Source organism: Scyliorhinus torazame, chromosome 6 (assembly GCF_047496885.1).
Source record: "Scyliorhinus torazame isolate Kashiwa2021f chromosome 6, sScyTor2.1, whole genome shotgun sequence".
Taxonomy (NCBI): domain Eukaryota; kingdom Metazoa; phylum Chordata; class Chondrichthyes; order Carcharhiniformes; family Scyliorhinidae; genus Scyliorhinus; species Scyliorhinus torazame.
The window spans coordinates 87,827,597-87,843,858 of record NC_092712.1 but is presented as its reverse complement, the minus strand read 5'-3'; the positions used below and the strand labels follow the sequence as shown (position 1 = coordinate 87,843,858).

General features: G+C 50.4%; 1 protein-coding gene across 2 annotated transcripts in view; it reads left to right on the top strand.

Annotated features, from left to right (window-relative positions):
- Window positions 1-16,262, top strand: part of apbb1ip (amyloid beta (A4) precursor protein-binding, family B, member 1 interacting protein) — a 256,190-nt gene that overhangs the window by 148,087 nt on the left and 91,841 nt on the right. For both annotated transcript variants that reach the window (XM_072508444.1, XM_072508445.1), the window contains exon 6: window positions 2,416-2,575. In XM_072508444.1, the coding sequence (XP_072364545.1) occupies window positions 2,416-2,575 (160 nt within the window). The remainder of the gene's footprint in view (window positions 1-2,415; window positions 2,576-16,262) is intronic.

The window sequence follows — 16,262 nt, the reverse complement described above, 5'->3', positions numbered from 1 at the left end:
CCATCCCATCCCGTAACAGCTCCCCCTTCCCCTTAGCAGCAGCAACCCAGTTAACCCCCCCCCCCCCCCCCTGCTAGATCCCTCTCTAGCTTAGTTGCTTCCCCCATATTGCTTCCAGAAGTCAGCAAACTCTGGCTGACCTCGGCTGCCCCCGTTTATCCTTAGCCTCCCATTATGTGAGGCCCCCTCCTTCCTGCGCCCCCTTTTCCCGCCACAATTTCCATAGCGCGGGAACAAAGCCCGCGCTTCCCTCTCGGCCCTGCCCCTGATGGCACAGCTCCCTCTCTCCTTCCCCCTCCCCTTCCCCACCGGCGCCCACATTTCTTCGTGTGTCCCCCCTTCAAGGGGAAAGAAAATTTTCCCCCATCTGATTCACAGTCCCTTGCCACCACCTCACTACTTCATTTCAAACACTCTTTCTCCAATCTAGTCCAACTTCTCCTCTTCAATAAATGTCCACGCCTCCTCTGCCGTCTCGAAGTAGTGGTGTTTACCCTGGTGTGTAACCCACAGTCTTGCCGGCTGCAACATTCCAAACTTCACTTTCCTCTTGTGGAGCACCGCCTTGGCCCGATTGAAACTCGCCCTCCTTCTCGCCACCTCCGCACTCCAATCCTGATACACGCGGATCACCGCGTTCTCCCACCTGCTGCTCCGTGTCTTTTTCGCCCATCTCAGGACCATCTCCCTGTCCTTGTAGCGGTGGAACCTCACCACTATTGCTCGATGTATTTCTCCTGCCTTTGGTCTTCTCAAGAGGACTCAATACGCTCCCTCCACTTCCAGGGGGCCCGTCGGGGCCTCAGCTCCCATTAAGGTATGGAGCATCGTGCTCACATACGCCCCAACGTCCGCTCCCTCTGCCCCTTCGGGAAGACCCAAGATTCTTAAGTTCTTCCTCCTCAAGCTATTTTCCAGGGCTTCCAGTCTCTCCATACACCTCTTATGTAGTGCCTCGTGCGTCTCCGTCTTCACCACCAAGCCCTGTATCTCGTCCTCATTTTTCGGCAGCTTTTGCCTTCACTCCACGGAGCTCCGTCTCTTGGGTCTTCTGTGCCTCCTTTAACCCCTCAATCGCCTGCAGCATCAGCGCCAGCACCTCCTTCTTGAGCTCCTCCACACATCACCGGAGGAACTCCTGCTGTTCCAGGCCCCATATCAACTGGCCTCCCTCTGCCGCCATCTTGCTTCTCATCTTTGCCGCTGCTCCAGAGGATCCTCCGCAATCTGGCCACTATTATCTCTTCTGTCCATTCACATCCGGGGGGACTCCCTTCTATGTCGCCTCACAGTGGGTTTAGCCTTCGAAAATTGCCGTTGGGGCTCCCGATAAGAGCCCAAAAGTCCGTTAAAACGGGAGGTGCCGAAACGTGCGACTTAGCTGGTCATCGCCGCACCCGGAAGTCTCAGCTATTAAATCTAACACTTGACTTTCAATAGGTTTTGACCTGGGTCCCTGTCTCCATAGCAACCAGGTCACCTGGGATTGCATTTGTAACACTACATGTAAAAAAGAATGAAATCACTTGCATTTCACCTTGTGCACCAAGGCCTATATCATCAATAAAGTATGTTTGAAACATAGTTACTGTTTTAATGTTGGAACCAGAGAAAATCTTCCCCCACTATTAATACAAAGAAATACAATTTGATAGATGCTGATAATTAATCTACAGAACTGGAGATCTTAGGAACCTGGGAACGTGAGTAGAATATTTTTGAGCCTGTTCTTAGTCTGTCTAAGGCTGATCAGTGACGTAGCTCTACAGATCCTTTGACCCATATTCCGTATTACATCTGGCTATCAAAAATCTACCAATCTCAGATTTATAATGTATTATTGATCTAGCATTGCCTGCAAATGCGAAAAGACTTCCAAACTTGGCTCACACTTTCCCTCCCAAATGATCTGCCTCTAATTTTTAGGATTTTTCCCTTGGCACAAGACTTTGCAACTGGTAGAAATAGTTTCTCATAGAATCCCTACACCGCAGAAGGAGGCCATTCGGCCTATCAATTCTGCACCAAACCTCTGAAACAGCACTCCTATCCAGGTCTATTCCTCTGACATTCACCCAACCCTATCCCCGTAACCTAACCTGCATACCGATGAACACTAAGGGGCAATTTACAATGGCCAATCCACCTAACCCACACATCTTTGGACTGTCACCCAAGGTCGGAATTGAACCCTTGTCTCTGACGCTGTGAAGTAGCAGTGCTAACCACTGTGCCACCATGCCGCCCCTATCTAGATTTTCACTTCCCCTCAATGCAGTACCTTGAAAACATTGACCAAATCACCCCTTAATCCTTTATATAGTAGGGAATTGTACCTAGTTGTATTTCAATGTCTAAATTCCTTTGGCAGGTCACACAAGTGTGTTCCATCATAATCTCTGTTTTACCCTTCAGCTGGTTGTCAAGGTCCTCATGAATGATAGCAGCAGTAAAACCCTGATGGTTGATGAAAGACAGACGGTGCGAGAAATTCTGGATAATTTATTTGAGAAATCTCACTGTGACTGCAGCGTGGATTGGTGTCTGTATGAAAAGAATCCAGAGCTACAAATTGGTAAGATGTGAAATTTCCTGGAACTTTATCCACCAAACAGTCTTTTAAGTCTATTAATGATTCTGTGCAATTTCTATAATGTTGTTTTCTTATGTTAATCTCTAAAGTAAATGAGGAATACCTTCAACCTTGAATTGATTCTTAAAACTGTACTGCCCTGATCTATAATTATCTCTGTGTGTTAAGGTTCCTTCCTCCCTTGCTGAAAGCTTCTACATTTACTGCAGAACCAAAGTGGGAGACAATTCTCAGACTGACACAGTTTTTTATAGGTTTCCTGGAATCAAACATCAAGTGCCTCTTGGTGCTGTTTCTCAGAACATCAGCACATGCTAAGACTCCTCAGAATCCATCTGGTTCACTAAGTATGCTTTGGGGATTGTGGTGGCTCGAGACAATACTGTGGAAGTTTCTTATATAACCAAAAGGGGTTTATTAGGAACAAGAGAAAGGTTAACTATATACAGGTACGGAAGTCTCTGAAACAGGTCTTCACTCGATAACTCTGGGGTCCACACTATCCGGGTCCCTGCTCCCAGGGCCATGTGCGTTTTCCCCATTGGCCGAGGTTCACACGCTCACCCATGATAGACCCCGAGCCGTAATGTGAGCCACAAGAGATCGCCCCTTAAAGAGGCCGCGCTACCATGGGAAGGAAATCTGCCATCCTTACCTGGTCTGACCTACATGTGACTCCAGACTCACAGCAATGTGATTGACTCTTAACCACCCTCTAAACAGCCTTGTAAGCCATTCACTTCAGGCTGTCAGAGATGGGCAGTAAATGCTGGCTCAGCCAGCGACACCCACAACCCATGAATGAATATTTTTAAAAGTGACAGCTGGAGACCAGGCTGCCCAGGAGCCATGCCATGAACCATGTAGCTAGCAGTTCCTCCATGCCAGGAGCCATGCCATGAACCATGTAGCTAGCAGCTCCTCCATGCCAGGAGCCATGCCATGAACCATGTAGCTAGCAGCTCCTCCATGCCAGGAGCCAACTGCCATGAATCAAGAGTTGCCTTAATCACACAACCCTTAAGATCAGCATCAAGTGCTCCGTTCCTACCTTTCTGACCTTCCGGGCATTGTTAGAGGCAGCAGTAATAGATGATTGAAAGACACATTTAGGTATCAGGTGTTGACATGGGTGTTAGGAAAAGGTAAGACAATGGTCATGTCAAATTCAAACTGCACTTCGTTTTGTCCATGGCTGGTTATTCTTGGAGGTTGTTTTGTGCATTGTCACAGCTGCATAATGATTTTTATTTCTGTTATAGATGGGAACTTGTTTATCTCTGGCAATTTTAGTATTAAGTTTAAATTTGTATTATCCTGATAAATGCTGGCGACTGTATTTTGTTATTAATGTATTCAGGTTGAATATGCACCTATTCTGTGCTTGATTATTCCTGGTAGTTGTTTTGTGCATTCCTATTCTTTGTTTTCTTCTGAATGTGCATTTATTCTCTGGTTTGTTCGTCATGGAGATCAGTCATACAGGAAAGGATGCACTCACTTGGTGTTGACTTCACTCAAGTGATAATAAGATCATAGTAATGTCAGGGCTAAACAGGCTGATGCTTTGTCACGTGCTTCGATGGGCATGGGATTCAGACTATCTTTACTGGTAAGTGGAGTAACCAAGCTGTCTACTGTAGACCTATTGCAGAAGACCGGTGTCATGAGGTGTCTCTAGCAGTATGGGCACCTTCAAGTGGTGGCACATCGGAGCTGGCATTATCCATTTTTGTTCCATTATCCATATCTGTTTCTGTTTCAGATTCCAGCATCTGCAGTAATTTGCTTTTATCCATGAGCTCCAAGGCACGAAATTCAAGATATTCTGGTGCAATGGCTTTCCCGCCTGGTAGTCTAGGCTGAGTCCCTCCTGCAAGACAAAATCTTACAGTGTGCAGTAGGCACAATTATGCTTGTTGTTCACTCTGGTGCATCGCACCCCTTCGCTTGACCGAGCATCTGAATCAGCCTTTCAGAACTTCTATTGTCCTCTCCACAATCTGCCTGCTCACTGCATGAGCTCAGTTGTAATTATCCTCTGCTTCATTGCAAGTCACATGGAACAATATCATCAGCCATGACACCAGAGAGTAGGCTTTGTCCTTCAGAATCCATCCATCTATTGGATTGTCCTCTTTGAATATCCATGTGGTGAATGAGAGATGGATGCAGGATGGATGCATCATGTCAACTTCGCTATGCTGCACATTGACCTACACAGCCCCTCCCTGTTGGTGGAGGGCAGTGGGACCCGCATTGGCGCCTTCAGAACCATGCGCATGCTGGTGATAGGTCTCTGCATCTTTGCAAAGGCAGCTGACGTGTAGAATTGCTCCATGCATCAAAGTATCTGTCCAATGTCATTCAGAAAATGGCAGCTAGACATTAGAGACTTTTACAGATTCCTGGCTCCCCTTGGCTAACTAAAAAGATGTGGAACCCAATGATATTCAAGGTTGTGTGCCTTTCATCGATGATGCTAATACTCTGCAGATGACTATGGTTTCAGTTTTTTTTCTAAAACGCCACTCACGTGTGTTTTACCTTTCCTTGGAGAAGGGCAATGACCTGCTATGCAGCTCCTGAGAAAATATTTGGTACAACATATACCTCCTGTACACTTTTTTGTGGGACTGCTGTGTTCTGTCGTGATGCTTTAATCTCATTGAACTCTGTCTCTGTTGTTCCTCTTCTGCAATATGACAGGCTGCAGGAATATGCCCATTGGGTAGCCCTGACATGGTGTTCAGTCAGTCTGAACATGTTGGGAGAGTTGGGGCATCAAAAAAACTTTGAAGCAATGAGACCGAAAGCACTGTCGGAATTTATAACTTGGATTGGATTTGATTTATTGTCACATGTACCGAGGTACAGTGAAAAATATTGTTCTGCGTACAGTCCAGACAGATCGTTCCACACATGACAAACCATAGGACATACATAAATACACAATGTAAATACATAGACACAAGCATCGTAAGCATACAGAGTGTAGGACTATTCAGTAGAGAAGGTGTATGAAGCGATCAGTTCAGTCCATAAGATGGTCATTTAGGAGTCTGGTGACAGTGGGGAAGAAGCTGTTTTTGAATCTGTTTGTGCGTGTTCTCAGACTTTTGTATCTCCTGCCCGATGGAAGAAGTTGGAAGAGAGAATAACCCGGGTGGGAGGGGACTTTGATTATGCTGCTGCTTTCACAAGGCAGTGTGAGGTGCAGACAGAGTCAATGGACTGGGCTGTGTTCACCACTCTCTGTACTTTCTGACAGTCTTGGACCAAGCAGTTGCCATACCAGGCTGTGATGAAGCCAGATAGGATGCGTTCTTTGGTGCATTTATAAAAATTAGTAAGAGTCAATGTGGGCATGCCAAATTACTTTAGTTTCCTGAGGTGGTAAAGGCGCTGTTGTGCTTTCTTGGTCGTAGCCTCAATGTGGGTGGACTCAGGACAGATTGTTGGTGATGTGCACACCTCGGAATTTGAAGCTGTTAACCATCTCCATAACAGCATCATTGATGCAGGCAGGTCAGTGACCAGGGGCGGGATTCTCTCAGCCCAGGGCGGGGACGGAGAATCCCCACGACCAGACCACGCCTCCCCGACGCCGGCACGCAGAGCGGAGAATCGGCGCCATTGGCACCAGCGCGTTTGGCACGGCGTTGGTCGCGGGTCACTCAACCCGGCTGGTGCGCCAACTTTCGGCCCAGGATGGGTTGAGCCGCCGCAGTTAAAACGCTGCGTCCCACCGGCGGCGTCCACACCTGCACGCAGCCGGCGGGAACTCTGCATGCAAGGGTCGGATGGCGGCTTGTTGGGAGGGTGGGGGTCAGGGGGACTCTGACCCCCATTGGGGGGGGGGGCCTCCAATGTGGCCTAGCCCGCGATCGGGGCCCACCGATCGGCGGGCCGGACTCTCTGTCCCCCGGCCTCTTTTCCTACGTGTCGGCCCCTGTACTCCTGTGCCATGTTGCGTCGGGGCCGGCGCATTGAAGGAGGCTACCGCGTATGCGCACGTTGGCACCGTCGCCACTGCGCATGTGCGGATCCCGCGGCACACAGCTCACGCCGGGATCGGCAGCTGGAGCAGCGTGAACCACTCCAGTGCCGTGCTGACCCCTGTAGGGGCCAGAATTACTCCTGGCAGCGGCCCGTTCACACCATCGTAAAGTGCGACGGTGTTTACGATGGCGTGGACACTCTGCCGCGGGATGAGAGAATCCCGCCCCAGATCCTTAGTGTTGCTGATGTTGAGGGAGTGATTGTTGTTGTTACACCATGCCACTAGGTTCTGTATCTCCCTTCTGTACGCTGACTCATCGTTGTTTGAAATCCAACCCAATACGGCCGTGTCATCAGCAAACTTGTAGGTGGAGTTGGAGCGTACATTTGCCACACAGTCGTGTGTGTATAGGGAGTATAATAGGGGGCTAATATACAACATTGTGGGGCCCCGGTATTGAGGACTATCGTGGAGAAGGTGCTGTTGTTTATCCTTACTGTTTGTGGTCTGTGGGTCAGGAAGTCGAGGATCCAGTTGCAGAGGGAGGAGCCAAGTCCTAGCTTTTGGAGTTTTGATATGAGCTTGGCTGGGATTATGGTGATGAAGGCAGAGCTGCAGCCAAAGAATAGGAGTCTAGGAGTCTGACGTAGGAGTCCTTTTTGTCGAGATGCTCCAGGGATGAGTGCAGGACCAGGGAGATAGCATCGGCTGTGGACCGGTTATGGCAGTATGCGAATTGCAGTGGATCAAGGCATTCTGGGAGTATGGAGTTGATATGTCTCATGACCAACCTCTCGAAGCACTTCGTAATGATTGATGTCAAGGCCACCGGATGGTAGTCATTGAGGCACATTGCCTGGTTCTTCTCTGGCACCAGTATGATGGCATTCTTCTTGAAGCAGCAGGGAACCTCTGAACGGATTAGGAAGAGGTTGAAGATGTCCGTGAACACACCTGCCAGTTAGGCGCGCAGGATCTGAGTGCACGACCAGAGACTCCATCAAGACCTGAAGGTTCAGGTATTCTGAAGGTTCACTTTCAAGAAGGCCGATCTGACTTTGGAAGCTGTGACAGTAGGAAAGGGTGTGTTTGAGGTGGCTGGGACAGTTGACAACGGTTTGATGGTTTCCTGCTCAAAACAAGCATAGAATGCATTGAAGGAGGAGTGCGCTGCTGCCGGAGATTCTACTCGACTTTGCTTTGCAGTCTGTTATGTTGTTTAAGCCTTGTCACAACTGATGAGAGTCCGTATCGTTAATCTGTGACTCTAGCTTAGTCTGGTATGGCCTCTTGGCGTCCCTGATGGCTTTGCGGAGGTCGTACCTGGATTTCTTGTATATGTCAGGGTCGCCTGTCTTGAACGCCTCAGACCTGGCCTTCAGTAGGGAGCGAATCTCTCGATTAAACCATGGTTTCCGGTTGGGGAATATACGTACTACCTTTTTTGGCACGCAATCTTCTGCACACATGATGAAGTCTGTGACGATGGTGGCATACTCGTTTAGATTGGCCGCTGAGTTCTTGAACATGGACCAAATCACTGACTCCAAGCAGTCGCATATTAGCTCTTCTGTAGCCTCGGACCAGCATTGCATGACCTTCTTAACCTGATTCCCCGCTTAGGTTTCTGCTTGTGTGCCGGGAGAAGGAGCAACGTCTTATGGTACGATTATGGTGCAGTCGGGGGATGGATCAGTAGGAGCCCTCGATGTATGTGTAGCAGTGGTCGAGGATGTTAGGGCCCTTGGTGGGACAGGAGATGTGTTGGTGGAATTTTGGCAGTACACTCTTGAAGTTGGCCTGGTTGAAATCCCCGGCCACGATGAACAAGCCTCCGGTTGTTCTGTTTCACTGTTATTTATAGCCGTGTACAATTCGTCCAGTGCTTTCCTCACTTCCGCCTGGGGTGGGATGTAGACCGCCGTGATAATGGCAGAAGTGAACTCCCTTGGAAGGTAGTATGGGCGGCAATTCACAGCCAGGTATTCCAGGTCCAGGGAGCAGTAGTTCTCCAGGATTATCATAGAATTTACAGTGCAGAAGGAGGCCATTCGGCCCATCGAGTCTACACCGGCTCTTGGAAAAAGCACCCTACCCAAGGTCAACACCTCCGCCCTATCCTCATAACCCAGTAACCCACCCAACACTAAGGATTGTCACGTCCGAGCATCAGGACGATGTCCAGGTACGACATCGCAAACACCTCCACCCTTTGCTTTGCCCGATGACGGTGTTTGGTCCATCCGGTGTATTGAGAAGCCGTCAGGTTGTATGGCATAGTCCGGTGAGGCAGGGGTGAGCCATGTCTCCATGAAACAGAGCACACATCAGTCTCTTACTTCCCTCTGAGAGGAAAGTCTAGCGTTAAGCTCGTCTAGCTTGTTTTCGATCGCCTGGACGTTTGCCAGGAGTTAGCTGGGGAGAGAAGACTTGAAACTGCGTTCTTTTAGTCTCATCTGCAGACCGCTGCATTTACCTTGCTTCCTCGGTTGGCGGCTGCTTCTGGATAGTCCCAGGATCCGATGGGAGAAGTCTGACCTTGTGGAAGGTAAGTGGTTGCATCTGTTATGGTCCCAGGCGCTGGTTGCGATTTCTGGGTCGCATCTGGCAGGGTCTGGGACTCTGGTTGCGATTTCCGGATCGCCAGGGAGGCATGATCGCGATCCGGTCGGATCCCGGGGTTCCACGAGTACCGGTCTATCTTTTGCCGCTTTCGGGTCCTCGCGTGGTGTCTCCACCATTTTGGGGGTCTTTAGTCTGGTCGCAGGCAAGGTCTTCCTGGGTCAGGTTGGACTGGATGCCGTGCTCAATTCCAGCGTTGGTGGTCTGGTCGGGCGCGCCTGGAAACAGGCCTTGGAGTAGGCCTGGTCGGGCCTCCACATGGATTATTTTCCTTGCCTCCATCTGCCGGCAAGTTGGAGCGCTGGGCGGGCGACTCTGGGTTGGATCGGGCTGAGTTGTGTGGTCGAGGCCGGATCGCACGCTCCAAGGGCCAGGTCGGGTCCTCCGCGAGGTCAGGGTCGGACGTGCGGGTCGGCCTCATCCGCTTCCTCCAAATCTAACACCTGTCCTGGTTCATTACCCAGTACCAAATCCAATATGGCCTCGCCTCTCGTTGGCCTATCTACATACTGTGTCAGGAAACCCTCCTGCACGGACTTCCGGGTGCGGCGATGACCAGCTGAGTCGCACGTTTCAGCAGCTCCCGGTGAAACGGACTTTTGGACTCTTGATAGGAGCCCCAACGGCAATTTTGACGGCTAAAAACACTGTGCGGTAAACCAGAAGGGAATCCCCCCTGGATACGGATGAAAAAAGGAGGAGAAAGTGGCCGGATTGCAGTGGATCCTTTAGAACAGCGGCAAGGAAGGCAAGCAAAAACCAAGATGGCGTCGGAAGGTGGCAGTTTAACATGGGGCCCTGAACAACAAGAGTTCTTGAAATGCTGTGTGGAAGAGCTCAAAAAGGAAATGAAGAAAGAGCTTTTGGCCCCGATACTACAGGCGATCGAAGGGCTAAAGGAGGAACAAAAGACCCAGGAGCGGGAGCTTCGGGTCGTGAAGGCAAAGGCAGCCGAGAATGAGGACGACATACAGGGCCTGGTGGTGAAGACGGAGATGCATGAGGCACATCAGAAACGATGTGTGGAAAGGTTGGAGGCACTGGAGAACAACGCAAGGAGGAACAACTTGAGGATTCTTGGTCTTCCTGAAGGTGCGGAGGGAGCGGACGTCGGGGCATATGTGAGCACGATGCTGCACTCGTTAATGGGAGCGGAGGCCCCGGCGGGTCCATTGGAGGTGGAGGGAGCATACCGAGTGATGGCGCGAGGACCGAGAGCAGGATAGAGAAATGGTCCTTAGATGGGCAAAGAAAACTCGGAGCAGTAAATGGGAGAACGCGGTGATCCGCGTTTATCAAGACTGGAGTGCGGAGGTGGCGAGAAGGAGGACGAGCTTTAATCGGGCCAAGGCGGTGCTTCATAAAAAGAAGATAAAATTTGGAATGCTGCAACCGGCAAGACTGTGGGTCACATATCGAGGGAGGCACCACTACTTTGAGACGGCGGATGAAGCGTGGACTTTTATTGTGGAAGAAAAACTGGAATTAGCGGGTTATTAAAATGAACGTTTGAACAAAGTGGTGGGGCGAATGTGGGGGGCGAAGAGGGGGGTTAAAAAGGGGGGAAGAGGAGTTTTATGTACTAATCCTGCGATGTGGTAACTTTTCTCTCTTCCACAGGTGGTGATGGGGGGAGGAGGGGAGGTGGAGGAAATGGGGCGTTGGCCATTGGGGGCGGGGCCAAGGGAGAAGCGCGGGCTTGGTTCCCGCGCTATGATAATCATGGCGGGAATAGAGAAGCAGGAAGGAGGGGGCGAGCCGAGGTCACGGGGGGAAGCCGAGGTCGGCCAGAGTTTGCTGACTTCTGGGAGCAACATGGGGGGAGTAATTACGCTAGCGGGGGATCTAGCGGGGGGGGGTGGGAGGGGGGAATTACTGGGTTGCTGCTGCTGGGGAGAGGGGGGAGCTGGTATGGGAGGGGATGGGCGGGGGGGGCACCGCCTGGGGGAGATACAGCTGCGTGGGAACCGGGTGAGGAGCTGGAAAAAGGGGATGGCTAATCGACAAGTGGGGGGGGGGTAGGAAGCCCCCCAACCCGGCTGATCACGTGGAACGTGAGAGGGCTGAACGGGCCGATAAAGAGGGCACGGGTACTCGCACACCTTAAGAAACTTAAGGCAGATGTGGTTATGTTACAGGAAACACACCTGAAACTGATAGACCAGGTTAGGCTACGCAAATGATGGGTGGGGCAGGTGTTCCATTTAGGGCTAGATGCGAAAAACAGGGGGGTGGCTATATTAGTGGGGAAGCGGGTAATGTTCGAGGCAAAGACTATAGTGGCGGATAACGGGGGCAGATACGTGATGGTGAGTGCCAAACTACAGGGGGAGACGGTAGTTTTGGTAAACGTATATGCCCCGAACTGGGATGATACCAATTTTATGAGGCGGATGCTAGGACGCATTCCGGACCTAGAGATGGGAAAGCTGATAATGGGGGGAGATTTTAATACGGTGTTGGAACCAGGGCTGGATAGGTCGAAGTCCAGGACTGGAAGGAGGCCGGCAGCAGCCAAGGTACTTAAAGATTTTATGGAGCAGATGGGAGGTGTAGACCCGTGGAGATTTAGCAGACCTAGGAGTAAGGAGTTCTCGTTTTTCTCCTATGTCCATAAAGTCTACTCGCGAATAGACTTTTTTGTGCTGGGAAGGGCGTTGATCCCGAAGGTGAGGGGAACGGAGTATACGGCTATAGCCATTTCGGATCACGCTCCACACTGGGTAGACTTGGAGATAGGGGAGGAAACAGGAGGGCGCCCACCCTTGAGAATGGACATGGGACTAATAGCAGATGAGGGGGTGTGTCTAAGGGTGAGGGGGTGCATTGAAAAGTACTTGGAACTCAATGATAATGGGGAGGTCCAGGTGGGAGTGGTCTGGGAGGCGCTGAAGGCGGTGGTTAGAGGGGAGCTGATATCAATAAGGGCACATAAAGGGAAGCAGGAGAGTAAGGAACGGGAGCGGTTGCTGCAAGAACTTTTGAGGGTGGACAGACAATATGCGGAAGCACCGGAGGAGGATCTGTACAGGGAAAGGCAAAGGCTACATGTAGAATTTGACTTGCTAACTACAGGCACTGCAGAGGCACAATGGAGGAAGGCACAGGGTGTACAGTACGAATATGGGGAGAGGACGAGCAGGTTGCTGGCACACCAATTGAGGAAAAGGGGAGCAGCAAGGGAAATAGGGGGAGTGAGGGATGAGGAAGGAGAGATGGAGCGGGGAGCGGAGAGAGTGAATGGAGTGTTCAAGACATTTTATAAAAAATTATATGAAGCTCAACCCCCGGATGGGAGGGAGAGAATGATGGGCTTCTTGGATCGGCTGGAATTTCCCAAGGTGGGAGAGCAGGAAAGGGTGGGACTGGGAGCACAGATCGAGGTAGAAGAAGTGGTGAAAGGAATTAGGAGCATGCAGGCGGGAAAGGCCCCGGGACCAGATGGATTCCCAGTTGAATTCTATAGAAAATATGTGGACTTGCTCGCCCCGGTATTGACGAGGACCTTTAATGAGGCAAAGGAAAGGGGACAACTGCCCCCGACTATGTCTGAAGCAACGATATCGCTTCTCTTAAAGAAGGAAAAGGACCCGCTACAATGCGGGTCCTATAGACCTATTTCCCTCCTAAATGTAGATGCCAAGATCCTGGCCAAGGTAATGGCAATGAGAATAGAGGAATGTGTCCCGGGGGTGGTCCACGAGGACCAAACTGGGTTTGTGAAGGGGAGACAGCTGAACACGAATATACGGAGGCTGTTAGGGGTAATGATGATGCCCCCACCAGAGGGGGAAACGGAGATAGTAGTGGCGATGGATGCCGAGAAAGCATTTGATAGAGTGGAGTGGGATTATTTGTGGGAGGTGTTGAGGAGATTTGGTTTTGGAGAGGGGTATGTTAGATGGGTGCAGCTGTTGTATAGGGCCCCGATGGCGAGCGTGGTCACGAATGGACGGGGATCTGCATATTTTCGGCTCCATCGAGGGACAAGGCAGGGATGCCCTCTGTCCCCATTATTGTTTGCACTGGCGATTGAGCCCCTGGCGATAGCATTGAGGGGTTCCAAGAAGTGGACGGGAGTACTTAGAGGAGGAGAAGAACACCGGGTATCTTTGTATGCGGACGATTTGTTACTATATGTGGCAGACCCGGCGGAGGGGATGCCAGAAATAATGCGGATACTTGGGGAGTTTGGGGATTTTTCAGGGTATAAATTGAACATGGGGAAAAGTGAGTTGTTTGTGGTGCATCCAGGGGAGCAGAGTAGAGAAATAGAGGACCTATCGTTGAGGAAGGTAACAAGGGACTTTCGTTACCTGGGGATCCAGATAGCCAAGACTGGGGCACATTGCATAGGTTAAATTTAACGCGGTTGGTGGAACAAATGGAGGAGGATTTCAAGAGATGGGATATGGTATCCCTGTCACTGGCAGGGAGGGTGCAGGCGGTTAAGATGGTGGTCCTCCCGAGATTCCTCTTTGTGTTTCAGTGCCTCCCGGTGGTGATCACGAAGGCTTTTTTTCAAAGGATTGAAAAGAGCATCATGGGTTTTGTGTGGGCGGGAAGACCCCGAGAGTGAGGAAGGGATTCTTACAGCATAGCAGGGATAGGGGGGGGCTGGCACTACCGAGCCTAAGTGAGTATTATTGGGCCGCTAATATTTCAATGGTGAGTAAGTGGATGGGAGAGGAGGAGGGAGCGGTGTGGAAGAGATTAGAGAGGGCGTCCTGTAGGGGGACTAGCCTACAGGCTATGGTGACAGCCCCATTGCCGTTCTCACCGAGGAACTACACCACAAGCCCGGTGGTGGTGGCTACACTGAAGATTTGGGGACAGTGGAGACGGCATAGGGGAAAGACTGGAGCCTTGGGGGGGTCCCCGATAAGAAACAACCATAGGTTTGCCCCGGGGGGGATGGATGGGGGATATGGAATGTGGCAAAGAGCAGGAATAACGCAACTGAAAGATCTGGTTGTGGATGGGAAGTTCGCGAGTCTGGGAGCGCTGACCGAGAAATATGGGTTGCCCCAAGGGAATGCATTCAGGTATATGCAACTGAGGGCTTTTGCGAGGCAACAGGTGAGGGAATTCCCGCAGCTCCCGACACAAGAGGTGCAGGACAGAGTGATCTCAAAGACATGGGTGGGGGATGGTAAGGTGTCAGATATATATAGGGAAATGAGGGACGAAGGGGAGACTATGGTAGATGAACTAAAAGGGAAATGGGAAGAAGAGCTGGGGGAGGAGAGCGAGGAGGGGCTGTGGGCAGATGCCCTAAGCAGGGTAAACTCGTCGTCCTCGTGTGCCAGGCTAAGCCTGATTCAGTTTAAGGTATTACACAGGGCGCATATGACTGGAGCACGGCTCAGTAAATTTTTTGGGGTGGAGGATAGGTGTGCGAGGTGCTCGAGAAGCCCAGCGAATCATACCCATATGTTTTGGTCATGCCCGGCACTACAGGGGTTTTGGATGGGGGTGACAAAGGTGCTTTCAAAAGTAGTGGGGGTCCGGGTCGAACCAAGCTGGGGGTTGGCTATATTTGGGGTTGCACAAGAGCCGGGAGTGCAGGAGGCGAGAGAGGCCGATGTTTTGGCCTTTGCGTCCCTAGTAGCCCGGCGCAGGATATTGTTAATGTGGAAAGAAGCCAAGCCCCCGGGGGTGGAGACCTGGATAAATGACATGGCAGGGTTTATAAAGCTAGAGCGGATTAAGTTCGTTCTAAGGGGGTCGGCTCAAGGGTTCACCAGGCGGTGGCAACCGTTCGCCGAATACCTCGCAGAAAGTTAGATGGAATGGAAAAAAGAAGGCAGCAGCAGCAGCCCAGGATGGGAGGGGGGGGGGGGAGGGGGGGGGGGAGGAGGAGGAACCAGAAGGGCTCTCAGGGTCGTTAATATATACTGTATAATATGTATAGGTCGTTGCTACAGATAATTATATATTGGACTGTTAAATTATATTTTTGGAGAGTGTTACTTGTGATAAGGCAGTTGCCAATTAGGGTTAGTTTTCATTTTTGTTATTTATTATTTATTCATTTTCTGTTTATAAAATAGGTCATTGTTATTTGTGTTGTTATAATATTGTGTAAAGGATGCACAATGTACTGTGTTGGTTGACCAAAAATTTTCAATAAAATATTTTATAAAAAAAAAGGAAACCCTCCTGCACACATTGGACAAAAACGGACCCATCTAAAGTACTCGAACTATAGCGTTTCCAGTCAATATTTGGAAAGTTAAAGTCCCCCATAACAACTATCCTGTTGCTTTCGCTCCTATCCAGAATCATCTTTGCAATCCTTTCCTCTACATCTCTGGAACTTTTCGGAGGCCTATAGAAAACCCCTAACAGGGGTTTCTCTTTTTTCTCCTTTCCTGTTTCTAACCTCAGCCCATACTACCTCAGTAGACGAGTCCTCATCAAACGTCCTATCTGCCACCGTAATACTGTCCTTGACTAACAATGCCACCCCTCCCCCTGTTTTACCACCTTCCCTGAGCTTACTGAAATATCTAAACCCCGGCACCTGCAACAACCATTCCTGTCCCTGCTCTATCCATGCCTCCGAAATGGCCACAACATCAAAGTCCCATGTACCAACCCATGCCGCAGGTTCACCCACCTTATTCCGGATGCTCCTGGCATTGAAGAAGACACACTTTAAACCACCTTCCTGCCTGCCGGTACACTCCTGCACCTTTGAAACCTTACACATGACCTCACTACTCTCAACCTCCTGTTTACTGGAGCTACAATCCAGGTTCCCAAGCCCCTGCTGAACTAGTTTAAACCCTCCCGAAGCGCATTAGCAAGTTTCCCCCCCAGGATATTAGTACCCCTCTGGTCCAGGTGTAGACCATCCCGTTTGTAGAGGTCTCACCGACCCCAGAATGAGCCCCAATTATCCAGAAATCTGAAACCCTCCCTCCTGCACCATCCCTGGCATATGATTCTGTAAACTTGAAACATGGGACCACAACAAAACCTCCATCATACTCATCAAGAGGCCTACGGTGCCGTACATTTAAGAGGCAACAACACATT